This window comes from Bos javanicus, chromosome 5 (assembly GCF_032452875.1).
Source record: "Bos javanicus breed banteng chromosome 5, ARS-OSU_banteng_1.0, whole genome shotgun sequence".
Taxonomy (NCBI): Eukaryota; Metazoa; Chordata; class Mammalia; order Artiodactyla; family Bovidae; genus Bos; species Bos javanicus.
This window is the reverse complement of record NC_083872.1, coordinates 109,507,972-109,535,531: the sequence shown is the minus strand read 5'-3', so window position 1 is coordinate 109,535,531 and position 27,560 is coordinate 109,507,972. Positions and strand designations below refer to the sequence as shown.

General features: G+C 48.2%; 2 protein-coding genes across 12 annotated transcripts in view; one reads left to right on the top strand and one right to left on the bottom strand.

The window, feature by feature from the left end:
* BCL2L13 (BCL2 like 13) overlaps nt 1-2,001 on the bottom strand; it is a 50,576-nt gene extending 48,575 nt beyond the window's left edge. For 7 of the 9 annotated variants that reach the window (XR_009736681.1, XM_061418417.1, XM_061418419.1 and 4 more), the window contains exon 1: nt 1,898-1,986. The gene's annotated coding sequence lies outside the window, so the exon portion shown is untranslated. The other 2 variants (XM_061418421.1, XM_061418418.1) reach the window with 2 other exon arrangements.
* A 261-nt stretch (nt 2,002-2,262) lies between these two features.
* ATP6V1E1 (ATPase H+ transporting V1 subunit E1) lies at nt 2,263-26,268 on the top strand. 3 transcript variants are annotated; one of them, XM_061418437.1, is made up of 10 exons: nt 8,648-8,802; nt 10,313-10,378; nt 11,505-11,614; nt 11,995-12,061; nt 17,232-17,321; nt 18,086-18,154; nt 19,861-19,955; nt 20,906-20,993; nt 21,833-21,906; nt 24,029-26,268. In XM_061418437.1, the coding sequence occupies exons 1-9, from the start codon at nt 8,770-8,772 to the stop codon at nt 21,893-21,895; spliced, it is 681 nt and encodes a 226-aa protein (XP_061274421.1). In that variant the 5' UTR covers nt 8,648-8,769; the 3' UTR covers nt 21,896-21,906; nt 24,029-26,268. The 3 variants fall into 3 exon arrangements, with proteins under 3 accessions (XP_061274422.1, XP_061274420.1, XP_061274421.1); XM_061418438.1 differs by lacking the exons at nt 8,648-8,802; nt 24,029-26,268 and adding an exon at nt 2,263-2,352 and having other exon boundaries at nt 21,833-22,351; XM_061418436.1 differs by lacking the exon at nt 24,029-26,268 and having other exon boundaries at nt 8,643-8,802; nt 21,833-22,351.
* Nucleotides 26,269-27,560: the final 1,292 nt, after the last annotated feature.

Sequence of the window (27,560 nt, the reverse complement as noted above, 5' to 3'; positions counted from 1 at the left end):
TCTCCCCACAAACATGTAGTTTGACTTTCACAGTAAGTAATCAGGCTTCCCATGTATGCGGATAACGTGCATAAAAGGGAGAGGTAACTGTCAGCTTCTCTGCTCCACTCCTAAGTATATGACAGAGAAAAGAAAACACACACTCTCCTGGCAAAAACAAGTTCACATGAATGGTCACGGCAGCAGTATGTAACAGTCAAACTGTGGAAATAATTCCCCATTAACTGATGAATCTATAAAATATGGTCTATTCATACGCTGCATATTATGTGGCCATAAAAAGGAATGAATTGCCAATACCTGCTACAACATGGAAAAAAAAAAAAAAAAGCTAGTCACAAAACCCCACATATTGTATAATTCTGTTCCTATGAAATATCCAGAACTGGCAGATCTACAGAGACAGAACCTAAAACAGATCTGCCTGGGTAGGAGAGTGTGGGGATACAGAATGACTGCTGCCAGGTAGAGAGTTTCTCTTGTGGCTGCTAAAAACTGCAGTGATAGTTCTACAGTCCGTGACTACACACGTGAACGGCTTGATGGTACCTCAATAAAGCGGTTTTAAAAAAAAATCAGCTACTCTGAAAATAGCCCCCTCCCTTCAACCCTGTTAATACGTATTAATTAATAACTCTTGGTGAACACTCATGTGGAATAAGATATGCGTGAAAATCAAGTTTGAAAAGCCACGATTTTAACTGTGGCAGGACCACAGTTAAAACTTGTTTTGCATGTCTAAAATGTTTCAGAAAAGAAACATATTCCTAAAACAATCACTATTATTGCAAATCACCCGTCCTAAAAGCTTAGCCGAATAAGATACGAAGTAAATATTGAGTAACTGATGTGCTAACGAGCACCTTTTCTCTACCAAACAGGTTGGACTCAACCACATGTATCCTTCAGCTGAACTCAGCTACGGGGATACAGGACGGCATAAGTAAATTCATCATTTGGGAAAGAAAAAAAAAAAAACAACTGAGAATGGTACCTAACCAATCAGAGTAAAAGGATTTCAAAGTCCCTAACGGTCTATTATCAAGCGAAGCAAATTCCACAATGGTTTAAATATTTGCAATTTACGGTGTTTAAGTTTATCCAGCTGCGTATGTGAGGTATCAACAGTTCACTATCAACACAAACACTTGCTTAATTTTCTGGGTGACTGAAGAAAAAAAAAAAGAAGGTACTAGAAGGGTGTGGCAACTCATCCAAGGTCACACAACAAGTCAGGGCATAGACCAGCATTCTGGTTTGAACCAAACCTCCCGGGGAAATCGCACTGACAGTTTCGCAGGACTTGTTTGTTTTGCTCCAAATAGTAAAGTTAAAAAAAAAAAAAGGAAGGCGGGAGGGGACCGTCTGTTTCGCTTAAAACTTGCAGAGACAACAAGCTGGCCCCGCGAGGAACGGCGCTCGTGCGGGCAGCGGGCAAACTCCGCAGGGCGGCGGCCAGGGCCCAGGACCTGCGGGCAAGCCTAGGCCTGGAAAGTTCGAGCACGAAGGAAAAACACTCAGGGACGCCCTGGGATGGTGGGAGAAAGACCAAAGGGAGAGACCACCTAGCGCGAACCGTGTGTCTCCACGGGTGGGGAAACTGAACATGTGAAATAATGTAACAGCAAATGACAGCGGCGTCCGAGCCGCCGGGAGAGGGACCGTGAACCTCAGAGAGAAGCCGCGACCCGGCTGGCGGGCGGGGAGCCAAGACTCGAGCCCCGCGCACGCACCCCTCGCCCGAGGCCCACCCTCGCCCAGGCAAGTCTGCGGGGCAGCGGGCTGGCCTCGCGCCCTCAGCTTCTCACTCTTTCGTCTCCCGCGTCGGCCTCTGGACACCTCCGGCGGCGCTGGGAGAGGGCCCGGCGCGGCCTGCCCGCGACCCTACTCCCCTCACCTGGCTCAGGCCCCTGCAACCCGAAGAGGTGAAGGAGGCGGCGGCAGGTGCTGCACACACGAACCCGCGGTGGCGGCGGCGGCGGCGGCGGCGGCTCCGACCCGCTGCCCTAATCTACCGCCGCCGCCATGTTGGCGGGTGAGGTCACCCCGGCGTGCTTCCGTCACCGCCGGCGTTGGGGCGGGGCGCGGGCGCGCCGCAAGGGGGCGGGTGTGCCCTCCAGAGCGGAAGTCTGGACCACAGAGGTTTTGTGGTGGAGGCACCACCCTTCTTCCCGCAGACGTGACCCGGAAGGACCACTCTCTCCTGGCCTACTCTCCACTTGGAGAGCCGCTCTATGGTTCCGCCGCCGGAGGTGGCCGCCACGGGCTGCTGAGAAGGGGGCTGACTAGGATGGGCCCACCGTCGTGGGTGCGGAGGCGGGCAAAGCCTGCGGGAGCAGCTGCAGGCGCAGCGTGAGTGTGTGTAGGCGAGCCGGCTGACGGAGTGTCGGGTCCTGGGAGCGCCGGCGCAGCAACACTGGGGAGCTGGGTCACTGCGGATGCGGGGCGGTGGGGGCGACTCAGCGCCGCAACGAAGGCACGCTTTGGCACCCGCCCCGCGAGGGAATCTAAGGGAGCCACGGTGTCTGCACGCCTGACGGCCCGGAGGAGGGGCCGAAGGATAGAAGGCCTTTGGGCAGTGTCCCTGCTAGTGGGGTCAGAGGGTTCTTTCTATGCTGATGAAGATGTTTTCCGGTTGATTGTGCTGGTGGTTGAGCAGCTCTGGATACTCTTGAAGCCATTTAATTGTATTCAGTTGTAGACTTCAAAAAGGTGAAGTGTATGTGAAGTATATTTCTCAATAAAGCTGTGAAAAAAGAAGTGATGAAAACCTGAATTGATGGGAGGGTGAGTGGCGGAATCCGAAAGAGGGTTGGAGTTAGTGTCCTAGGAGGCTTGGGGCCGGCGTGATTGACTCGGGTGGTGGTGCCTTGGCAGTGAAATCGGATAGATTTGCCCAGAAAAGACTTAGCTAAGAAAAATATAAATCACTCCTTAGTAGTGCCTGTTAATCGAGCTATGTTAAATTTTCCCCATCGTCCAAGTAATGGCTCTTAAGGTTTTTAAGCCAGGATCACGCATTGCGCTTGGTTGTTAAGTCTTTTAACGGTCTCTTAGACTTAATTTTTAAAAAGTTGACTTTTTGAAGTGTACAGAAATTACTCAGCGATAAAAAGGGACCGCTGATACGTTACAATATGGATTAATCTGAAAATGTTTATATTGAGTCAAAGAAGCAAGACTTAAAAATGTATACACACTTTGTGATTCCATTTAGAAGGATTTCAGGAACAGGCAAAATTAATCAATGGTTATAGAAATCAGCACTGTTGCCTCAGAGTGTGGGATTGACTAGAAAAGAGCTTTCACTAGGGTGATGAAAAGAGTCTTTATAGTATGGTGGTCACGCAGGTGTCAGGACTCATCTAATTGTACTTCGTAAGTCTATGTGAGGTAGGAGATAGATGAGCTCCAGGTTTGACATTTACAGCTGGCCTTCTATTTGCATTTCATGAGGCAGGAAGAAGTGGGCTTCAAATTACATACTTAAAACTAGTCTCCTGTTTGCCTTCCCTGAGACGCGAGATAGGTGGGCTCCAATTGAGGAATTTACAATCAGCCTCCTGTTTGCTCTCCAAAATGGAAGTAACAGCAGTCATAGCAATAGTCAGGGTGATAATATGGCAAGGACAAAGACGGGCAAAACCCTGTTTGAGTAACAGATTAAGAGATCTCTGCTCCCCCTGTATTTTGGGGATAACACCAGAAAGGCTCCTTGGGGTCAAAAGTCAAGGGATAATTCTAGGCCATAATGAGTCTTCCTTCTCCCAGAAGCCTTCACTTTGAGATCAGTCTTGCCCAAGGTGTGCGTGCGAACCCCAGGGGAGGGTCCTGAGACAAATCAACCTGAGGGGACAAACGAGATGATCAGCCTGAGGGAAGACAAAGACCCAGAAAACTGCCACCTTATAAAGGATTTAAACTTAACCAAAGACATGTCACTCTCTCTCCTAGTTCCCTGTGTACTTTTCTTTTCAATCAACTTTTCCTTTTTACCTTCTTCCTCCCCTGAATTCATTCTTACCTAGTTGGTTAGTCCCTGTGGTCCAGTGGTTAGGACTCCCTGTCTAGGAAACTAAGACTTTGTTTCTGCTCGCTGCTACTTACTGCTCCTGTGTCCGAAATCATATGCAGTTCATTCTATGTAAATTTAAAAAAAAAAGTCATGTAAAATAATCCTGTGTGGCAGGTTGCCAATTCAATATATGGTTAGGTAAATTTTGGACTGTTTTCAGCTTTAGGGTTGGTTTTCACCCCTTTTCTAAAAAAGTGTTTGAATGTATACAAGGATAACATACAGGCCAATGGAGTTGAAAGGTCAGAATGGTCCTTCATTGCTTTGCAACAGAGACCAGTGGGGGAAGGGGTAGTCTTTTCAGCAAACAGTGGTAAAATAATGTCATTCTTTTACAGAAATTACTTTAATCACAAGCAGTTGATGATTTTCAGAGGTTTTGGGGGTTTTTTCCCAACAGATCTTAAGTGACACAGAGTCCTAGACTGTAGCCTGATGTGATTATAAAATCTAAACTAATTACATTCACTTTATTCTTGTTCATCAGTTGTGTATTGAATGCTGACTATTATCAGGCCGTGTGCTGGATGCTGGGAAAAATCATGACATCGTCTCTGTTGTGAAGCTGACACTTTCGTTGAAAAACCAGATAAAACATAGAAATAAAAGGGGGGAAAAAAGCTTATAATTGTGGTATATCCTGAAGTAAACAAACAAGGGACAGGAGTAGAAAAGGTGAGAGGGTGTTGATGGAAAGGGACTGATAAACAAGCCAAGGGGCAAAAGTGCAGGAAAAGATTTTCTCAGGTGAAAAGCTTGAGAACAAACCAGTAAAGCTCTGACCTGATGAGAAGGGGAAGGGGAGTGATAAGATCAGTGAGGTGGCAGGGCCAGTTCAGGCAGCTCCCCAAGAGCACATGGGAGCCACAGGAGGTTATAAATTGGAGAGTGATTAGAGGTCATTACTTGTGCCATGCGGATGGATGACTGGTTGGAAGGGGCACAAAAATGTAAGCACCTAAGTTAGACTTTCACTACTTTCTGCCATCATTTTTTTCTTTGTAGAATTAATTCCTCAACATTCAAAGACAGACGACCTTAGTTTCTCTCTGTGAGTGTCCTCCCCAGCAGACAAACTGGTCTGTTTATTCTGGTGACTCAATTTACAGGTAAACCACAGACTGAGGTCTTAGCTTGGAAGCAGGTTAGACAAGGAGCATGTAAACCATCTCTAAGTGACTAACCTGAAAGGAATTTAGGTCAGCAATTTGGGTGAAGCCATAAGGTAAAGAACCCACCTGCCAATGCAGGAGACAAAAGAGACGTGGGTTCAACCCCTGGGTCAGGAAAATCCCCTGGAGGAGGAAATGACAACCCACTCCAGTATTCTTGCCTTAATGCCATGGGCAGAGGAGCCTCGCAGGCTATAGGACCACAAAGAATCAGACAAGACAGCACATAGATAAATAGGCTTATCTGGGAATGGGATTTTTGGAATTTGTCTGAAAAGTTGTTTTAATAAAACTTCTTCACAAGACCTAAGCTAATATAGGAGGAAATTGGATTTGGAAAACCACCAACTAGTTAATTTTGGTGTGTTACTCCCAGTAACTTTCATTTCTGCTTCACTCTGTGAACTTTACCTGGTTCTTATGGGGAGAGGGGGAGCTGCACCAAAGGGAATGTTAAGTGTATCTGTATCTTTTATTTAAAAAGAGAAGCCCTAAGGCAAATGTGACAAATGCTGATTCTCAACTGGATGGTGGTACATGTACATCTGAATTATTCTTTGTACTTTTCTGTATTTTTTAATGTCTTAGAATAATAATAAATCATAAAAATCAGCACACTGTTTTCCAAAAAACAAAAGCACACTTATCTGGATAGTGTCACATCTGTCCCAGACATTAATTTCATACGTGATTAGACATGTACTTAGGAAATGGCAACCCAAGAATTCCAGTGTTCTTGCCTGGAGAATCCCAGGGACAGGGGAGCCTGATGGGCTGCCGTCTATGGGGTCCCACAGGGTCGGACACGACTGAAGTGACTTAGCAGCAGCAGCGGCAGTTTTTTGTTTGTTTTTTTAAATATTTATTTGATTGGTCTTGGTTGTGGCACTCAGGATTTTTTTTTTTTTTTTTTAACTGCAGCATGTGTGATCTAGTTCCCTTACCAGGGGTTGAACCCAGGCCCCCTTCATTGGGAGTGCAGAGTCTTAGTCCCTGAACCACCGTGGAAGTCCCAGGACATGTGTTAGTTCGCTATTCTCACTCCTCAGCGCCACATAATTGCACAGCATTGTAAAAAAAAAAAAAACAGGAGGAGGACTTCCCTGGAGGTCCAGTGGTTAGGACTCCATGCTTCCACTATAGGGAGTATGGATTCCATCCTGGTCAGGGAAGCTCTGCATCCTGCATGGTGTGGCCAAAAATAAAAAAATGGGAAGAGGGACTGTAATCCAAATGAGTGAAGACCATCTCAGCCTGACCTGGTCTTGCATTTCCTGCACTGGCAGAGAGAGGCTTTACCCCCAGTGCCATCTGGGATGCTGTGCGTGTAGCAACAAGGGTCCAGTACGCTCAAAAATAAATTCAAAAAATTTAATGAGAAAATGCAGAAAGAAAAGGAAATAGGCAAGATAAAATAGTAATACTTCAGCCATTAGACAAAGTCAAGGACCTTTAGTTCTTTAAGAGCTATAGATAATATTCTGAGCTGTCCTTTGAGCTGTTTTGCAGATACTGAGACCCTCACCAGGTGGAAGAAGTTAACACTATGATGCCCACAAGCACATTGACCCAAGTTCAGTTCAGTCGCTCAGTCCAGTACGACTCTGTGACCCCATGGGCTGCAGCATGCCAGGCTTCCCTGTCCATCACCAACTCCCAGAGCTTACTCAGACTCATCTCCATTGAGTCAGTGATGCCATCCAACCATCTCATCCTCTGTCATCCCCTCCTCCTCCTGCCTTCAATCCTTCCAGCATCAGGGTCTTTTCCAATGAGTCAGTTCTTCGAGTCAGGTGGCCAAAGTATTGGAGCTTCAGCATCAGTCCTTCCAATGAATATTTAGGACTGACTTTGATCTTGCAGTCCAAGGGACTCTCAAGAGTCTTCTCCAATACCGCAGTTCAAAAGCATCAATTCTTTGGCACTCAGCTGTCTATATAGTCCAATGCTCACATCCATACAGGACTACTGGAAAAACCACAGCTTTGACCAGACAGACCTTTGTCAGCACAGTAATGTCTCTGCTTTTTAATGTGCTGTCTAGGTTGGTCATAGCTTTTCGTCCAAGGAGCAAGTATGTTTTAATTTCATGGCTGCAGTCACTATCTGAAGTGATTTTGGAACCCAAGAAAATTAAAGTCTCTCACTGTTTCCATTGTTTCTCCATCTATTTGCCATGGAGTGATGGGACCAGATGCCATGATTTTCCTTTTTTGAATGTTGAGTTTTAAGCCAACTTTTTCACTCTCATTCATTCTCATTTCACTCTCACTCTTTCACTTTCATCAAGAGGCTCTTTAGTTCTTCTTTGCTTTCTGCCATAAGGGTGGCATCATCTGCATATCTGAGGTTATTGATACTTATGGCAATCTTGATTCCAGCTTATACTTCATTTTGCATGATGTACTCTGCATGTAAGTTAAATAATAAGCAGGGTGACATTATGCAGCCTTGACATACTCCTTTCCCAATTTGGAACCAGTCTGTTGTTTCATGTCCAGTTCTAAATGACCCCAGACCAGTTGAAACCAGAAGGTTGATAATGCTGACTTCCAGCCTTCACCCAATCAAAACAATGTCCAGGGGCTGATCACACGCTTCTCCTTGAACACTGTAAGGCTACTCACTACCCCCTCCAGGGCAAGACAGTTTTGAAGGCATTAGCCTGCTGTGGCCTCCTCCTCTCCTGGCAAAGCAATAAAAATAGTTTTTTACTCCATGCAAAAAATAAAAAAAAAACCCACACTATCTCTGAGATTTAGTCTGGCACCGGTGAAGAGGCTGAATATTCTGCAACAAGGGGAAGCTAAGGAAATTGATTAAGCCGTAGGCTTTTGTCCACACATCAGCGTTGGCTAATGAATTATATAATGTACCCCAGAAAGGTAAAAGGCTTCTATTACGGGAAGCAGTTTTTAGGGGCACTCAATTTTCTGTAAATGTAAAGCTCCTCTGTGGGTGCATGTGTGTATTAGTCACTCAGTCGTGTCTGACTCTGCGATTCCACGGACTGTATAGCCCGCCAGGCTTCTCTGTCCATGGAATTCTGCAGGCAAGCATACAGGGGTGGGTTGCCATTCCCTTCTCCAAAAAGCTCCTCTAAAAACCTGTTAGTAAAAATACTGAAACTTTTGCTTCCATTAGGGCCAGGACAGTAAAATAAATTCTGGCTGGCTGAAATAAACGTTTTTAAAGAACACAGTCGACAATGCTCAGCAGTCAGACGCCTAACGGCGAACCTTCTACCCGACCCCCAAGCGGGCTACTAGGGAAAAAAACCCGTGAGGGGTCACGAGTCGGCGACGGGGGCGGGGCAGGACTTCCGGGTTGCTCTCTTTCCCCATTGGCTGGGCTGCTCTCTCCCCACTGGCTGGGCTGCCCGGCGTCCTGCGCAGGAACCGGAAGTCGAGCTCACAAAACAGAGGAGGCGGGGAGCTTCGCCGGCTTTCGTCTGCCTTTCTCCCGTCTCCTGTGTTAGGTCTGACCTCCGGCCGATCGTCCGCCGCCGCACGGCTTGCCGCCATGGCCCTCAGCGATGCCGACGTGCAGAAGCAGGTGAGCGCCAAGCTGGGCTCCAGGAGGCAGGCGGGCGCATCCCCGGCCTGGATAAGCCCCGCGGCGGCCTCGTCGGCCAGGCCTCCTCCGTTCCTGGGGCCCTGCCTCAGCTGCCGGGCGTCGGCGGTGGGCGTGCCGCGGGGCTGTGCGGGTCGGGGCTGGCCCTGGGGTCGCGGCGCTGGCGCGGCGCCTTGTCGTTCGCGGGCTGGGCGGGCGTTGAGCGTCTAGGCCCGGCCTTCGGGGAAGGATCCTCAGGCCACAGTTTTTAGGGAAGTCGGCCCCTTCTTTCTGAAGTTTGTAGGAAAACGCTGACTAACGCTTACGCACCGTCTTGTGAGTCTTGTTACGTGAGGAATTCGGTGTTTCTTCCTTGGAAATTTCCATTTCCTCGGAAACGTCTTTGCTTTTATTCGTTATCTAATCAGCGCTCAGAAGGGCGGAGTGTCTCCTTTAAGTGCATCTTCGGCTGATCACAGAAGGCGGCAAGAACAGCTCTGTGGGGAAGCTTAAGGCGTCTTCACAAGGTGCCGTGCGGGCGTGAGCATCAGCCCGTGCGGCGTCCGAGCGTCGCTGTGGGAAAGGACGCGGTGCCCTCCACACTGCCTAGTAGTGGTCACCTCCCGGCCCCGGCCCTCTCACCCCTGATTAGGATAGAGCGAGAACTAAGGGTTCCCCAGGAAGAATACCTTATAAAGGTAAAACCGTGGTGAAAATCAAAGGCATCTTTTGTTTCTGTAAAACGGTTAAGAGTGAAGAAATGTATGGCCTGTACCCCTACACGCTCCGCGGGGTCTCCATCAGGGCGACGCCTGCGCTCCCCGTAATTCTCATCAGTGACCGGGCTGAGCACCAAGCGCAGACCAGACGCGTAGAAATCCTGGGTGTCCAGATTCCTTCCCCCCCTGTATTCAAGTATTTGTCCATGTTGCTTTTCCTGTCTGAGGAGTATGGTCGTTTATTTCAGCAAATCTCTAAAGGAATCGGACTGCAAAAGGGTAAAACCGAGTAGATTTAGCAGGAAGAAGAAAAGTGTAATTTAAGGGCAGATTTTTCTGTCTTAGGGGCGGAGTTAAATGTCCTGAAGCAGGTGACTTTCTCTTGTCGGAACTCCCAGAGGCACAGTGTGTTCCTGTTGACTGTAAACGGGCTTCTCAGATGGAGGTTAAAATGAATGTTTTGCTCTAGGCTGTGCTGATCTAGTCAGATCTAGTAGCAGAGGGTCCAGCAGGAGTGATAAAGGCAGATAATGCAGGTTTGAATCAGGGTTTACCTCTGGAGGCCAGTGTCTTTTAGCATTTATAAACTGTATTTATTTATTACTGTATTTATTTCCTATTAAAGAGTTTGTGGGTCTTTTTTGGATGTGGACCATTTTCAAAGTCTATATTGTATTTGTTACAACATTGCAACATTACCTGAGAAGGGAAATGCACTTCAGTAAATGATTATTGAATGAATCAGAAAAGATATATTTTCTTGTCATTCAAAAATAACCTTTTCCTTCTTCTAGATTAAGCACATGATGGCTTTTATTGAACAAGAAGCCAATGAGAAAGCAGAAGAAATTGATGCAAAGGTGAGATTCCACTGTCTAGGTTAAAGAAGTTACCTGAGTTTTATATGGTCTTGCTTTCCTAATTAGTACTGAATAACATTGCTTAACAGAGCAATTTTGAGTTGCATAGTATGTCTGTATGTTATGTAAAATTGTTCTTTTCTCTAGGTATAATCAAATACCATTTAATACTTAATTTTCATTGTTCTTTTAATTTATTCTCCAGTAGTACAAATAAAGGTTATATTTCCCTGTGCTGTACACTATATCCTTGTTGCATGTTTAATATTGTTTTGATGACCATCTGAGTGCTGCAGTTTCTTGAATAACTAGTTTCCTTATTTCTCTCTGGGACAAATATTAGCACTTAATGTTTCAGCTGCTAAATGCATTTTTATTTTAAAGTAGTCTTATCTCATATGACGCCATCATCTGTACTTATTTCCTGTGATAGGTGTAGTAATAAGCTGTTAGGCATTTATTTTAGAACATGAAGGTTCCAGTAGCTGTGCAAAACATTAAATATCTGAATGAGTAACTTTAGCTAACTTCCAAAGTCATAATTTCTTACTGCCTGAAAATCACAGACAGTTGACACACTGAGATAGCCTTTGTAAAAAGTGACTACTCAAAAAAAAAAATAAAGTTTACTTCAGGTTAAAAAAAAAGTGACTACTCAATAATTAACACTAAAAAAACTAATAACTCAAATTTATATAGTTGATCATTTTAAAAGGACTATTAGATTTTGAACGACAAGGAAAGAATACTATTTTTATTTTATAAGGGAAGACACTTAGACTGAGATTACTTGACCAAATATTTTAGACAGTAACTCAGATCTTCTAACTCCAAATTCTGTATCTTTTTCATATACAGAATCTTCTGATTATATACTTTGTAAATTTGTTTGTGGGTACTATTATCCTTGATTAAATTTTTACTCTGGCTTCATTTATGATAAAAATCACTGATCTTTCCTTTTGAACAAAAGGAATGAGGAGTAATCTTTGAAGATGAGTCATAACACTTTTTCATTTTAGATATAGAATAAAGTGAATTTAAGCAAATACCCTGGTCACCAGCAGCTTAAAATAAAATTGTCAAATCTGTATAATGAAATAATAATTAATTTATTTCTTGGTAGGCAGAAGAAGAGTTCAACATTGAGAAAGGTCGTCTTGTCCAAACCCAAAGACTGAAGATTATGGAATATTATGAGAAGAAAGAAAAGCAGATTGAGCAGCAGAAGAAAATGTGAGCTTTGAAAATCACTGGGCTGAGAGGGTCCAGCAGGTGCACTGGGGTCAGCAGATACGGGTTCTGGTTTTATCTGGACCACTCACTGCTTATCTAACCTTGGTCACTCTGCTTAACTTCCCTTTCCTCACTTGGGAACATGGAAGCCTCACTGGATTACTGAAATATACAGTTGAAATAACTGATAAAGTCTTGCCACTTGGTAAGCACTCAATAAATATTTCGTAATATTTGAGAATAGGTGGGTATAAAGCACTGCATTATTTCAGGGAGTTCTGTTTGGGTCCGTACAGAGAAAGGTATTTGTGTATCTGAAGAAGGGTGTACATTTTTTTCTCTGCAGCTCTAGTGATGATACTTTTCCATGCCTTTTGCAGTCAGATGTCCAATTTGATGAATCAAGCGAGGCTCAAAGTCCTCAGAGCGAGAGATGACCTTATCACAGTGAGTAATTAGTCCCTTTAGTTATAGTATTATAAAATGTTTGTCTATTATCGAGAATTCACTAGTTCATATTGGATTAAGGACTTGATTAATGATTTTTAGAGAGAAAACCTTTGGTTAGCAAATCAGTACAGTAGGTATTGTAATAAATAAAGAAATGAATAAGATATGTGTCCCATTTTCAAGGACTCACTGCTCTGACAACATATAGACTCTTCTGGGTCACATAACTCATGATGGAGGACCGTAGAGTGCGGGTGATGGGGTCTTGAGGCTGGAAAGCCTGAATGGAGTAACATAGGGGCCCTGAGTGCACGTGAGGAACCTTTGAGTACTTTCAGTAGAAGGGTGTTGAAGTTTTCACTTTATTTTATGAAGAATATCATATATAGGGTTCATGATGTAAGTTCATAAGTATGTAGACTAAATTTAACAGGGAAGAGGTTAGACACGTAACCGTCTGCAGAGTATTGTCATCCAAAGGACAGGGCAGGAACATACACTTAGGTCAGGCAGCCTGAAGGAATTTGAATTAATTCAGAAACCAGGAAATTCCCTGTGGGTCCAGTCGTCAGGTCTCCGGACTTCCACTGCAGGGGCCATGGGTTCAGTCTCCTGTCGGGGAGCTAAGAACCTGCAAACCACATGGCATGACCAGAAAGGAAAATTCAGAAACCAATCACGGACGCCTCTATATGCACTGCTACTCATATTGTTGTTGCGGAGGCCCTAGATTTCTTAACAAATGGAGAGATAAGTTAGATAAATATTGGGAAGGAAGAAACATACTGTTTTGATGCTACAATTATATACTAAAAAATACAACACCCAAAAAACACTAAGAACTAGTGATTAGTTCAAATGGTGACTGGCTACAAAGAGAATATACAGAAATTGATAGTTTTTCCACATGCCAGCAGTAACTAATTAGGAATAAATGTTAATGAATAGGCCCAATGTGGAAAAGCTGTAAAACTGGAGATATAAAACTTGACTAAGTAGAAGACATACCATCTTAGATGACTAAAGAAACACAAATATCTTAAGATGTTGGTCTCGTCACATGACTAGTGTGATGGCAGCAAGGACTGAGTGGGTTGTCAGTGGGGTGCATTTTATAGGAGGACACTCTGGACATTGGCTGCGGATTGATCTTCTGCTGCCTCCTTTAAGACTGATACAAAATCCTGAATTTCAGGCCTGGCTGCCTAGAAGAGTGGTGGTTCTATTAATGAAATAGGAAGTCAGGAGAGCGGACTCTTTTAAGAACAACAATCAGATGACTTTGACTTTGGACCTGTTTAGAGGGGCCAGGAAGCTTCCAGATGGAAATGTCTGCCAGGGTGTCTCAAGTGTGAGGACACACTGTAACAACACAGCAGGAACTACAGCAGAATCCTCTGACGTAGAGCAGCAGCCCACCCAGCATTGTGAGTACAAGTGTGCTCCAGTAGAGAGAAGAGTAGCTCCCCTAACACCTATTACAGACCCCAGAGTAGCCAGGGGCTTCCCTGGCGGCTCAGACTGTAAAAGAATCCGCCTGCAATGTGGGAGACCTGGATCCGATCCCTGGGTTGGGAAGATCCCCTGGAACAGGGCATGGCAACCCACTCCAGTGTTCTTGTCTGCAGAATCCCCATGGACACAGGAGCCTGGCGGGCTACAGTCCACGGAGTCGCAAAGAGTCGGACACGACTAAGCACAGCACAAGCACAGCAGCAAAAACTAGCCAGAGTTTATCTGCTTCTTAAACTCTTACACCCACATGTCTTTCTGATTTCAGTACCAACTTGATCTTTTAGTTTTCACTCACCTGTTTTCATTTCCTAGCTAGGTTCCCTTGAGGGAGGCAGCTGTGTGGGTTGCAGGGTTTTGTGTTGCTCAGTCCTGTAGGAGTCGAGACAAAAGACTGTGTCTGCACTACAGCCTTTTGAGGGTGACTATGAAGAATTAAGTCAGTCATAGCTTGGAGACGGAATTGGAGAGAGCAGCATGAACCAAAACCAGGAATCGACAACACGAGCAGGAAATGGAATTGTCCAGAAGAGCAGGGAATATAGGAGCTGAGGCTGGAGAGAGACACCAGCGTTTGGTTAGACTTGATGCCTACTCAGGAGTGTGGAAAGTATCCTTTTACCTTTTCTCTTAACCCTTAATAGGCATGGAGATCTCATGGAGGGCCTTGTTAAAATGCAAACTCCAGGCCCCATTTTCCAGAGATTTTGGTGGCCTCATCGGGCATAAACAGCCCAGAGTAATCTTGTTGCAGGGCGTCTAAAGGAGCATGCTGTAGGATTAGGTTTGTGTTGGAGAAAGAGAACTGGTGATGTAGGGAGAGAAAATGAGGTTATGGCTTAACTTGGATCTGAAGGTCAAAAAGCAGAGAAGCCCAGACCAAATGGCAGCAGTGGTCGTTAAGAGAAGGCCAGGGCCTCGTCCACAGATTGTTAAAGATTGGAGTCTGTAGGACTTGGTGACTGCAGGTTGTGAGGAGTCGAAAAAGACTTAAGGTTTTCTTACCAGGTAAGGCACCTGGATAGGTATTGGTAAATACAGGGGGAACAGCAGGTGGAGAATGTGATGAATCTTGGCATTTGAACGGCTTCAGAAGACCAGGTGAGTTTAGGAGAGAGGTTGGGGCTGGCATATAGACAGCTCTCAAGCCCAGTCTGTGTGTGGATGAGCTCATCACCATTGTGGATGTAGGATTCCACTGTCAGGCAACCACCTGAGAAGCCTCGAGCTTAACAGCCAGGAAAACAAGACATTCTAAGGACATGGGGAAAGCAGTCATGTGGAAGGAGAATAAGAAGCCAGGGACAGAACTCTTTATTTTTCTCTTGTTTTGTTGAGCTGTTAGCATTTCGATAGATACCAAATGCAGTTATTCTGTAACGTGCAGCGTTTCAGAACACATTGTGAGCTTTTGTTTTGCTGATTAGAATTTTGTGAAAATAAATGTTGCTCTAATTCAGTTGTTCTAAAGCACTTGTTTCCTTCGCCCTTTGCAGCCTAACACTGGGCCATGGGGGACTTTTCGGTTTAGCAAACCCCAGTAACCAGCCCCAACTATGAGATGATGGGGAGCAGGGCAACATGTCCATGTTTCAGTGCAGTTTGCTCTTTTAAAACCTTCATTTTTCCAGCTTGCGCATAGAATCAAACTATTGAAGAAGGGGATTTGTCAAGCAGTTGGCTAGGAAAGGATGGGGAAACAGATGGAAGGACATGGTAGCAAACAGGCAAGCTCTGCTGCCCGCAGTGCTTCATCCTTTGGTTGTTCTTCTCACTGTTGACCTTGTCCCGCTGCCTTGCCCCGACGCTTTCCAGTGTTAGAGCCCGTTTTGGGGATCTCTGTGAGGTGTGAGTTTCTGTTTCACCACTGTCTGCTGTTCGGTGGGTGCATTTGTTAGCTTCTTTGAACCTTTCGTTTCTAGTAGAATGGGGAAAGCACACACCTGAAGGTTCATGTAGGAAAAGTGCCTGTATAGTGCCTCATGCGGAAGAGGGCAGTGACAGTTTTCTCCTGTCACTCTCTAAGCCTCACACCTTGTAAGGCACTGTTCCTGTTGTTGGGAGATAAAGAGCACAAGTAACCTGCAGAAGTTCTGATGTGTTGGTCCCTGAAGTAGAGATTGCCGGTGCTGGGATTGACGGCCAGCTGACTGTTCACACGTGGAAGGACCAAGGAAACATGGTTCTGTTGTCGTCGTCATCATCAGGTTTCAATTCCTTGATTTCTAGGAGCATGGTCCTAAATCTTCAGGAAGCTAGAGGCAGGTGCAGGTGGACAACTCTCAAAGTACTGATCTGTAGGCTGAGAGGTAAAGACAGTGACTTACACCTCTCTTCATGAGGCGTCAGGCTGCAGCCAGAAGCTGAGTTTAGAATCAGTATCACTGGAGTATTGATGCCTAGTAACATCACTGCTCGTAACTTACCGTCCTCACCTGTAGGGCACGTCTGTTCAGTGGACAGGAATGCTCTAGATAGGGGACGACACAATTTCCGTTAGGTTTTAGCTTTCTTATCTGGAGTTCAGTTTTTTCCAACTTCCTGTGCCCTTGCTTGTAGTTGTGGGCGGTGTTAAGACTCATTTACCCATTTCCAGATTTTTCATAGTGGGTTATTTTTATAAACAGCTGCACTGCTATTTAGAGGTTGACTTGATTCTCATAATGTAAGGCTGTCTCCGAACTCCCCTTTCCACCCTTACCTGCTTGACCAGTGTGGATGGTCAATTCTAGCATAAAGAAACGTGCTTGAGGGATCTCTTGGTGAGGAGGGGCTTAAGTTTCTTTCAGCCAGATGTATAACACAAATGCTGTAAACCTTTGTGCCATGAGCTTCCTAGATTATGAAGGCTTAAAATGCTTGGCAGTGGTTCCTGGAAAGTGGTGGGGTCAAGGGTGACTCACTCACAGAACCACTTCCTTCTCTCTACCCTCACTTCCCAAATTCTGATTGGTCTCTAGGTGAGCATGTAGCTTCCCTTTCCTCTTTAAATCCCCCACAATCATTCTAGAGATTGTGTTCAGTAGAGTAGATGCGTGGGAAACTTTTTGGGATGGAATGTTCGTGACAGTGTTGGGTGGACAGCAGTGGAACTGAGGGGTATTATCTCTGCCTGGGTCCACTTTTAGCCAGTAAACCAATACACGCTTACCACTTACAGAGTAATTTCCAGTGTGTTCTTTGCAACCATGTGAGATTTCTGTTTCTGTTAAAGAAGTGTTTGTTACAGATGATTAGAAAATACAAACTTAACACAAAATTGAAATCATTGATAGTCCAGCCTCTTTACAGGTAAACATTGATGACACTTTGTTCTCTGTTCAGAGACTCTTTTTTTCTAAATAAAAAATAGAACCATCTTAAATGACTGTCTTAATGCTACAACTTGCTTTTCCAGTCTGTGTCACACATTTGTGTCAGTCGGTAGGGCTCTTCTGCTAGACCGTTGTCTCCCTGAGAGCTGAGCTGGCGCTGCTTCTGTGTATCTGTGACCTTAGCACAGCATCTGCTTTACTGTGCACCTCAGAGAACGTCTGTGGAGTGAAAACCGCCACAGAGTGAGAACTGATTGGACACAAGCTGGGCCAGCCCCGTGTGGGTTCTGAGCTGAATACCCAGGTGCTTGGACAACTTTTTTGTTTTCCACCCTTTGTAGGACCTACTAAATGAAGCAAAACAGAGACTCAGCAAAGTGGTAAAAGATACAACCAGGTACCAAGTGCTGCTGGATGGACTGGTCCTCCAGGTAAGTCTGTAGGTCAGGTGTACCACAGATGGCCACGCGCCTGCAGAACCGACAGTGTGAGAAGCCCGCTGTGCCCCTCCTGCGTCGTCTTGTGAACACACAGCTCCTGCGTGTTCTCATCTTGGCTCTTTGCCTTGTCGAGGAAGAGATGCTTGGGAGGACGGTGGTATCTCGCAGGTTGAATGAGACTGATACCTTTTTAATGGTTCTCTGTAACCCCCAACTATAAACCTGCCTAATTTTATTTCACCACTGAAATGCTTGTTTTAGGTATTGAGGTTTAGACCACAGGCTGTGTAAACTATGTTTCCTGCTCAGGACAAACAGTATTTGTCCTCAACCTAGCTGTATTTTGGGCTTCCCTGGTGGCTCAGAGGTTAAAGATCTGCCTGCAATACGGGAGACCTGGGTTCGATCCCTGGGTTGGGAAGATCCCCTGGAGAAGGAAATGGCAACCCACTCCAGTATTCTTGCCTGGAGAATCCCATGGACAGAGGAGCCTGGTGGGCTACAGTCCACAGGGTCGCAAAGAGTCAGACACGACTGAGCGACTTCACTTTCACTTAGCTGTATTTTGTTCCCATCACTAGAGCATTTGGGTATATTTATCTGGTTTGTGACACCAGAGTCTTCCCATTTTATTGTGCTGTGTAGGCCCTCTTTGGGGGAACTTAGGACTTTTCCCCCAACTCTGAGAGAATTATAAAGACATTCTGTTTGCTGTTGCTTTATAGTTTGTGCTGATTGCATCTGTGCTTTAATAGGGTTTGTACCAGTTGCTGGAGCCCCGGATGATCGTTCGCTGCAGGAAACAGGATTTCCCTCTGGTGAAGGTAAAGTTTGAAAAAAATCCTTTTTCTTTGTAAAGATCAGTGTGTTGGGTATGAAATGACAGCTCAGCCATGGAGACTAGAAGTCTTCACTCATTGGAGATTCTGACTTCAGTGTACCCAAGCCTCTGATTTACTGTCTCAGAGAAACCAAGCTGCCAGCTGTGTTAGTACCCTCCTCCCTTCCTGGAGACCTTCTATACCACGATCTGAAAATTCAGTAAGAACGGTACCTACTGGATTGGAGCCGAGGATAGGCAAGACCACAGAGAAGTGGCATACTCCCAGAGCAGCAGGGCTTGGTGCTAACTTAGTACTGTCCTACACCTGGAGGAGGCCAGGAGGTGCCAGCAAAGTGATGACACAGCGTCACTGCCAGAGGCCAGTGTTGAGGAGCTTCTCTCTTAAGGGAGGAGACCTTGGCCCCAGGGAGGACCAAGGCCCTGGCAGGCACACGGTGGCAACAGAAGGATCCTTAGGTTGTAGACCCACCCCCCGCCACCAGCTCTGATTATGTGCCAGCTACTCTGTTCAGGTCGTTCTTCCCTGTAGCTTATGGTCGGGCGAGGTTGAGAGAGCTTAGTCCCTTAGTGACTGCATTTTAACGCACAGTATGTTTGTGGCTGCCCCAGGTCACTTGTCTCCTAGGAGAGCAGACTGCCAGGTGGGGAGCAGTGTTCACTCTTATCTCCACTGTGAACTAGTGAGCTGTGCCAGGGACCCAGAGCCCGGCTTGGGCCGCCCACCTAGATGTGGGGCAGTGCACCTTGGTGGGCGTCGCTGTGAAGCTGCTGGGGCCGGATGCCGCCAGAGTGGCATCCACTCTCCATGGTGATACTGTGTGAGACCTGAGGAATAGGAAGAATTCAGTGTATGTGTACATCTGTTCAACTGGTAACAGGATCATAAAAAGACTAAAGTTCCGTCATGATGTTATTAGTGTCTTGCTGGAGCCCACACCTGGTGCTACCTTCAGTCAGGTTAGAACCTCTTCCATCTACCCTATACCCCTTCCCCCAGCTCACTCCTTTTTAAAATGTGGTAAAAAGTGCATTAAATTTACCATTGTTACCAGTTTTAAGCATACAGTTCTGTGCTTTAAGTACATTCGCTGTTCTGCAACTGTCCCCACCCTCCTTCTGCAGAACTTTCCATCTTCCAAACTGAACAGCAACTCCATGAGCCCCTGGCAGGCGCATCCTGCTCCTGTCTGTATCACACGGCTACTCTAGTGCCTCTGTAAGAGGAATCCTACCAAGCCTGTCCTTTGGTGATGGGCTTACTTCACTTGGCATATTGTCTTCAAGGTTCATTGATGGTATAGCCAGAGTTGGAATTTCCTTTTTTAAGGATGAATCTATGGACCACATTTTATTTACTCATTTGTGTTTATAGACACCTGGGTGGTTTCTACCATTTGACTGTTAAAAATAAGTGGGAATATCTTTGCTTGTATAGATTGTTGGTTTTGAGGATAACTGTTCTGTGTGTGTGGTCAAGTTGCTTATTTGTGTCTGACTCTTTGTGACTCCATGGACTGTAGCCCATCAGGCTCCTCTGTTCATGAAATTATCTTGGCACAAATACTGGAGTGGGTTGCTGTTTCCTCTTCCAGGGTATCTTCCCAACCCAGGGATCGAACCCACATCTCCTGTGGTTCCTGCATAGTTTTTGATGACACCTCTGTGTTTTTTTTTTTGTCTTTCCAGGCTGCAGTGCAAAAAGCAATCCCTGTGTACAAAGTTGCAACCAAAAGAGACGTTGATGTCCAGATTGACCAGGAGGCCTACCTGCCCGAGGAGATGTAAGGAGTGCTTCTGCTTTTAACATGCAAGTGGCTCTGGCTGCATGAACAGCCACATGCTGGACCTTCCTCGTGTCCGCTGGGCTCAGTGTGCTGGAGGGCAGTGGAACCCCGCTCATTTGTGCCTCCTGTCAGCTCCTGTTGGTCTCCTCTTGTGAACCAGATTCTTATGGTTCATCCTGCCAAACAGCAGAACAGATTTTGTACCCAGAAGTTGAAGCTCGGTACACGTGTGACTAGATGCTGAGAAAGGGGGTGGCTCCCTCTGGCCAGGAAACTACTTTCATGTCTGGCTGGTGGACTCCGTGGTGTGGACTGAGCATTCTTGGTGCTTCTACTGACGGCTGGGTGCAGTGGGGTTGGCCACAGGAGCTCCTGGGCGGGGAGGCCAGGTCATTGTTTCCTTGTAGCTTTCCAGCTCTTGGCAGCTGCCATGAGGTAACGTCTATGCGGAGCTGACCCAGGGCTCAGGATCCAAAGCCACTCTGCTGATGGGTAATTAGCGGCGGGAGGAGATAAAACCGACAAGCAGTTTGAGGTCTGGTAAATAGCAGGTTCCAGTCTGGGCCACTGTTCACGGTGTTTTGAGTCTGGACCCTTAGAAAAGTCAGACAGTACATACCCTGGATGTTAGAGCACCTACTCCAGAATTAAACAGAGACGCTTCACCTCTGAGGGGTTTGCTCACAGCTGACTGGAGCCTGGATCAGATGAGGACTGGGGCTGTTGATTGGCAAATGGGGACAGAATTCCCCTTTTTGTTCTGTTAGGGAGGGGCAAGTTGTTGGAGTTAACCAAGTGAGGTTGGCACATAGTCACTTGGGATGAGTTACAGTTTCAAATTGATTGTGTATGTTCATTGGCCTCTACTCAAGAGGAAGAAGGTAACTGCACCACGGGTCTGTTTTCCTTAGATCTATACACATGGTTCTTTACCTTGTTCTTTGTAGAGCCGGCGGTGTTGAGATCTACAACGGGGACCGCAAGATCAAGGTGTCCAACACACTCGAAAGTCGGCTGGACCTCATAGCCCAGCAGGTGAGTGTGGGGACACTTCTCAGTCAGTTGGCCTGGGGTTACTTTGAGGTGATGTGGAGAACGTGTCGTTGGTATTTTAGATTTGTCGCTCTTTGTACGTTTTGGGACATTTTCTTGAATGGAGGTTTGGACATTTAGTGTCATTTGTTGAGATGATACCATGTATATGAGGGTGGGCTTGGGGATAGAACAAGGGCTTTGTCTGTCTAGGATCTCACTACGTGTGAGCTGTATCGGGGTGCTTAAGAGATGCTTTACTACGGAATTGCTTAACGAAGGCCCTAGAACCCCACACCCCTGAGCGAGTGACAGGAATCAAGTCGCTTGTTAGAGGAATTGCTGCTGGGTTCCCGTGTTTGCAGAAAGCGGTCGGGAAAGTTGAGTTGTCCCCGGTGTGGGGCCTTTTCAGGAGTGCGGTCTGCTTGACCACCAGGCACACGTGGGTAAATTTGTAAAACTAGGTAAACTGAACGTCCTTTCCAGAGCTGCATTGACCACACGTGGACGGCAGCCACCGTCCTGAGGTTGGGCCCTTGGGGTTTTCCAGTTGCTACTGGAGGCCTCAGCACATGCCTGCCTTGTCTACTCGGCACAGGGTGGGTGCTCTGTCTGTTGAGAGAGCGTCACTTCTGCCCATGTCAGAACATGACTGAAGCCCTGGATGGTGGTGACTTCTGTCGCTTCTCTTTGTCCCCATTAAGCAGTGGCCTGAAGCCCAGAGGTGTGATCGTCACCTCTCTCTCGGCCTCTGCTGGGATAAGTGCTTGGCCCTGTGGCTGCGGCTCAGGTGGGTCCGTGCCAGACCACACTGCCTCACAGAAGTTCTCCACTCTTCACAGATGATGCCCGAAGTGCGGGGAGCCTTGTTTGGTGCAAATGCCAACAGGAAGTTTTTGGACTAAGCCAGCAGGAGGTGCGTGACGAGGACGCTCCCGTCATTGGAAGAAACGAGATGGCCTGTATAGCTTCCTCTTTGCTGTCCCCTGCCCTTATTTGTCAGTGGGTGCTCTTCTGTAGCTAATGTTCTCCGACTGATGGGTAATGATGGGAGTCTCAGTTAGTACATTAGGAAACCTTCCTCTAGCTTGTCTCAAAGTAGCACAGTTCCCGCCGTTCTGTAGCGTGCAGTTGCGGGGCCAGGTGCGTGCGTGTCCCGCACCTGCTGCTGTCCTGGGCTCCACCATCCAGCCTACAGGCGGTGGGTTGGTAGACTCAGTCCTCAAGTGCATGTGGGCCTCATCCCTTCCGGCAGCAGCAGCTTCTCGCCTACGTGTTTGGACCTAGAAGTGTCTGTAAATGTGATTTAAGGTCTATTCCATGAATCTGCTCTATTTATTAAAACACAACGTGGAGGTGGATGTCGCTGTGGTTTATTACACAAGGGCTGCGACTCCACTGGGCGATCTGGAATGCCGGAGCCACAGCCCAGCAGTGGTGGGCCACCGACGGCTCCCTCCCTCTCCCTCTTCCTCTGCTTCTGCTCCTTTTCATCCAGCTCTCACCCTGAGGCACCCTCCACAAAGGGCTCTGGAGGGGCTGACGGCTTGATTAAGGAAGGTGTATTAGATTTGGTAGCATCAGAGAAGGTGGCGGCGCGGGCCCGGGGAGAGGAGTTGCTGTGTGTTTGGTGCATCAAGACTTAAAACCCTGTGTGACCTGAAGATAAGGTGTCAGTCAGTCCTCCACCCTCAGGATGACCTGAGTTGACTCAAGTGTAGCTTTGTCCTAAATGGATGCAGCTGGGAAGACGCGCGGTCTCCTCACGGCCTTCACGTCACACAGGGCTCCACGGGTGGAGGGTGTGGGGCCAGGGGACCCCCAGCCTTGGGACGGCTGTCGTGGTCCTCTTGAACTAAAATACAATCCTGCTTTTCCCCACATCAGTGCTAGGATGAACTAAGTTATTTACTCAGAATTAACAATAGCAAATCCTCAAACTGACTCAGTTGAGATGCAGTGACGACCCTGTCTGTTCAGGTGGCAGGCTCCTGAGCACTGGGGGCCTGGTCACCCAGGGATGGGCCTGAGAGGGAGAGGGCAAGCGGTGACCGCGACGGCTGCTCACACCCAGTGCTCCCCGATGCCCCGGGCGACCCTGAAGAATGGGCTGTGAGCAGCGCCCTTCAGGAAGGCCAACCTGAGGGCAGGGTTCCGCCCCCGCCCCATCATGCCCCCTCCCCACTCCTGGGTGGGGCCTGTGCCACCAGCATGGAGGGACCCTCACCTGCACAGTCGCTGATGCCGCTGTAGCTGTTCACTGCAGCCTAAGTTTGGATTTGAGTTTCCAAAGCTATCGAAAGACAGTCACTAGTTAGTCTGCCCGCCCTTTTGTCAACACGACATCCCAGATTCCTTGTATAAACACCCCGTGGGGTCTGTCACGGGGGTCCTTCCCCTCTTGGGGCCTCCTTTACAAAATGACACACTGTCTGAGGGCCCAGCTCGGGGGGCAGAGTGGCCCGAGACAGGAGAGCCCTCTGCCCCCAGCCTTCCAGAGGCATCACTTGTGGCAGCAGCTACGGAGCCTGCAACACAGCCAGATGCGGGCTTGCTGACCACAAAATCAAGGGCTGGACCTGGAGGCTGACAGGATCCTAGTCCAGCAAGTTAGGGACAACCTGGGAAGTCTGTTCTGATCCCACGTGAAGGGGGAGAGGATCATGCAGTGCCCAGCATCCTGCTGTGGCATCTCAGGCACCTCCCATGTGCCCACAGCTCAGCTCCCAGCAGCTCACACCTGTCAGGCAGCTCCCACTGCAGATGCCACTGGGGGCTGGAGTCGTGTCCTGTCACAGGCCAGCACACTGCCCCTCCACCCTCCCTTGGTATTCAGCCTGATCCCCATGGGCTGCCACTCACCCAGCTGGGTAAACAAACCAAACTCTGAAAACAGACTGCCCGGGAGGCTGAGGCCAGGACAGTGAAACAGCCCTAGCAAGCTCCTTCCTTGCCGACCCCCAAGAACTGTCCCCGGGCAACGGGGAGCATGGACAGAACTGGACAGTGCCTGCGGCTGATCTGTTTCCGTTCCTCAGCATAAACACAGATCGACGGGATGGACCCACAGCCCAGAAACAGTCAACTAATGCCTGACGAGGGAACCAGTGGCAGTGACGGCTCCTTAGTGAACGGTGCTGGGAAAACTGGACATTGACTTGCAGAAGAGCTCGACTGCTGTCTTACACCACTCATACAGATGGATCGAGCACCTGAGAGCATTAAACTCCCAACAGCGGGAAAAGTTCCATGACACGGGAACCTAAAGCACATGCAACAGAAGGTAAAAAACAAGTGAGACCACATCAGACCAAAAGCTTCCGCACAGCGATGGAAACCAGCCACCCAATGAAAAGGCCGCCTACTTAATGTGGTGGGGCGGGGGCCAACTGCAAGCATACACCTGATACGGGGCCAATACGAGAATTCACAGACGCAACGGGCAAAGAACACAGGAGAAAACGCTGCATGCACTTAGTCCTCAGGGAACCCACTAAGATCACCTTCCATCTGTCACACTGGCCATAAATCAGAACGTGGAGAGAACCCTAGTGCACTGCCGGTGGAAACGCACCCGTGTCCACAGCAGTAGCCAAGGTGTGGAAGCAAAGTGTCCAGGACGGATGAGTGAAGAGACAGTAAAAGTCACACAGAATCATACTCTGTGATTTCCCCGATATGCAGAATCTATTAAAAAATGCAAACACAGAAAAAAAGAGGGGATATGTGGTTCGCAGAGGCAGATGGAGACTGAGTGAACTGGGTGAGGCCCCAGCGTGCAGTTACAAGGTCAGTATGTCCTGGCGGTGTGGTGCTCAGTGTGGCAACTGCAGTTAACACTGTTCTGTGTGAGAACGTTGCTGAGAGAGTAGACCCCAGATGTTCTTAGCATTTTTGTAACTGCGAGCAAGGGCTGTTCCCAGTGGTGATCAGGCTGCAGTTTGTGGTTGTCAGGTCATCGTGCTGAACACCTTGGACGCACACAGTGGCCAAGTGTCACTCACCCTCAGTAAAACCGAGAATGTGTCTGCTGGTTGACGACGGAACATATCCTTTCTATATGGCCGGTCTCGAACCTCCAAATGCACATTTACGTGTGCAGACATGTGAACTGAGGCCCGGCGGCCACTAGCTCCCACCACCATACAGAAAAAGAGCACGATGCACCCGCCTTGCGGGAACTGCTACTGGAAGAAGTCACTGGCTGCCAACTTGATGGCCTTCTCCACAGTGAACAAGGTCAGGTCACTGCCCCCCGGAAGGGAATGGTGAGGGTTGGGGGCATCTGCAGCCACAGGGACCAGCTCCAGCCAGTGAGGTTCTGGAACACTGGGGTCCCGGTGAGTCAGGGGGCTCTTCTGTTTTACTGAGGCCCCCTTTCTTTTTATTGATCCACTTGGCCTGTGCCTGAACTCCTCACGAGCTGCCTGGTGCAGGTCCTACAAGTTACTTTTGTCTTACATGTATGGACCCTTGAGATGACACGCAACCAGTTCTCCAAACTAAGCCCGATTGTAAGATCCTGAGGGGCGGCTATGTGGGTCCCATGGCTTTGCCTTCACACTCAGAGCATGGCCATATCAGCCCCTCAGTCCAGCCTTGTGTCCATTTCTCACAGCACAATAATCTTGGTGTGTGTCCCTGCCTGGGGACACTAAGGGAAAGTGTTCACACTCTCTGGGTCCTCAGGTCACCTTGTTCCCACACCTGGCGTCTCCTGTCCACCCCTCCCCTCTTGAATCTTTGTCCAGAGCCAGGTCAGTGTCGGCTTCCCCGGGGTTTACTCCCGGCATCCGAGGACCTGTCTGTCTCTTCCTCCAGGCTTCCCGTCCAGACTTGGACAGCAGTGCCTGGCACTAGGCCCACCTTTTCCGAGTCGACGTCACCCTTTCAGAAAACCAGATTGCGGTTTTCTCCCCCAAAACAAAGCCCCTGGAGATGCCCACAACATGCTGGCCGCCCGGTAACGAAGACAGGCTCTCCAGATACCAGGACCTCCTCCCAGCACCCAGTTTCTTCTGACATTTTGATTCCAAGGCCCACAAGTTCCCAGAAGAGGGCAGACCGAGCATGTGGGCAGCTGGAGTGGCGGCCCCAGAGCCTCTCTGATGATATCCAACCAGGATGTGAGAGAAACGTCTTCCCAGACCCATGGGAGAATGTCCCCAGTGCCCTGGGTGCCGTGTGATTGTTGGCACTGCAGCTTCTCAGCCTACAAAACCTAAGTCACAGTCTGTCTGTTTCCACAAACAAGACTTTACCAAAGTCGCGTCAGTTACCCCTTCTCGAGTGTCTGCCTCTACCTAAAAGAGTGACGTTCCACTGGGTTCCAAGGAGCCTGTCTCCCAGACTCCCAGATACAGGACCCACACGAGGTAAAGTGTGGCCACAAGCAGATCATTGCAAGCTCTAAACATGCTGCTTTTCTGCTCAGTGGACACCTTCCTTGTTGGAAGTGCACGTTCTTAACTGTTGACGGTGGCTCTCATTCACCAAACACATAGCAAGGGGAACAGGGTTAGAGGCAGGTAACGGTTTAAGCCACCAGTGTGTTTAAGCAAATAGCATGGGATCAGAGGCAGGCTATGATTTAAGTAAACAGGTCACACTCAGTTCTGACCTTAAGCCTGAAATGAAATTGAAATATTTTTTGAAAGCTTTTATACGTAGCTCAGGTGGTAGGGACCAGTCAGAGAGCCCAGAGGCTGCCCTGAGGGAGCTGAACCCCGAAGCACAGAGCTGGCTCCCTTACAGAAGACCCCGGCCTCCCCGTGGGGCTGGTAGACGACTCAGCTGTTGGGGGGCAGGGGTGGCTATGGGGGCTGCTGGGGCCAGGGTGGAGGAGGGGGGCGTTGGAACACCTGCAGGGCCAGGGCTGAGGAGCGGCCACTCCTCCCTGTGCTCCTCTCCCCCCTGGATTCCGTCCTGGCCACACGGCTCGCTGTGCCCCTGTGCGCCCTGGGCCGAGTGTCTCAGCAAAGCACATCAGTGGAGGCATGGCAGGACTCAGGGGGGCGACCTGTGTGTCCCCACTGACTTGGCCAAGATGCAGCTGCAGAACCAGTGTGGACAGGAAACCTACAAAGGCAGGCATGTGGGGGCAGGCGTGCGTATCAGGGTGCAGGGCCCTGGAAGACGGGCAAGGCTGGGCAGCGGCTGGCTCACCCTGGCCCCGCTGGGCCACTTGCCCAGTGGCCGTGAGGACCGGGGCGGGGAGGAGGGGGGCGCAGCGGGTGGCGGCACAGGCTTGGGAGAGAGATTCAAGCCAGAACGAGGCTCAGGGGAGCCAGAACAGAACCAGCCAGGGATGGAGCAGAGACTGGCCCCTGGGGAGTAGCCCCAGTCAGGGTCAGTGCGTGCACACATGCTTCTCTCCAGTCAAGGTTACCATGCATGCACACACACCCACTTCTCTCCTGACTCACCATGGACAGGCGGATGGGTAATGAGTTCTGCTCACATGTTGCTGGCGTCCAGCGTCTTGCCCTGTTTGCCTCCCTTTACTGTGAGGTCTGCAGGGAAGTCGCGTCCCCCTTTCTGTCCTGTGAGTGACCGATTACAGGTGCGCGG

Bases quoted from the DNA above. Each gene is read 5' to 3' on its own strand.
- ATP6V1E1 (XM_061418437.1), top strand. From the start codon at position 8,770: ATGGCCCTCAGCGATGCCGACGTGCAGAAGCAG. The intron at 10,379-11,504 runs GTGAGATTCCAC...ATTTCTTGGTAG, and splicing joins CAGAAGAAATTGATGCAAAG to GCAGAAGAAGAGTTCAACAT. The intron at 12,062-17,231 runs GTGAGTAATTAG...CACCCTTTGTAG, and splicing joins CGAGAGATGACCTTATCACA to GACCTACTAAATGAAGCAAA.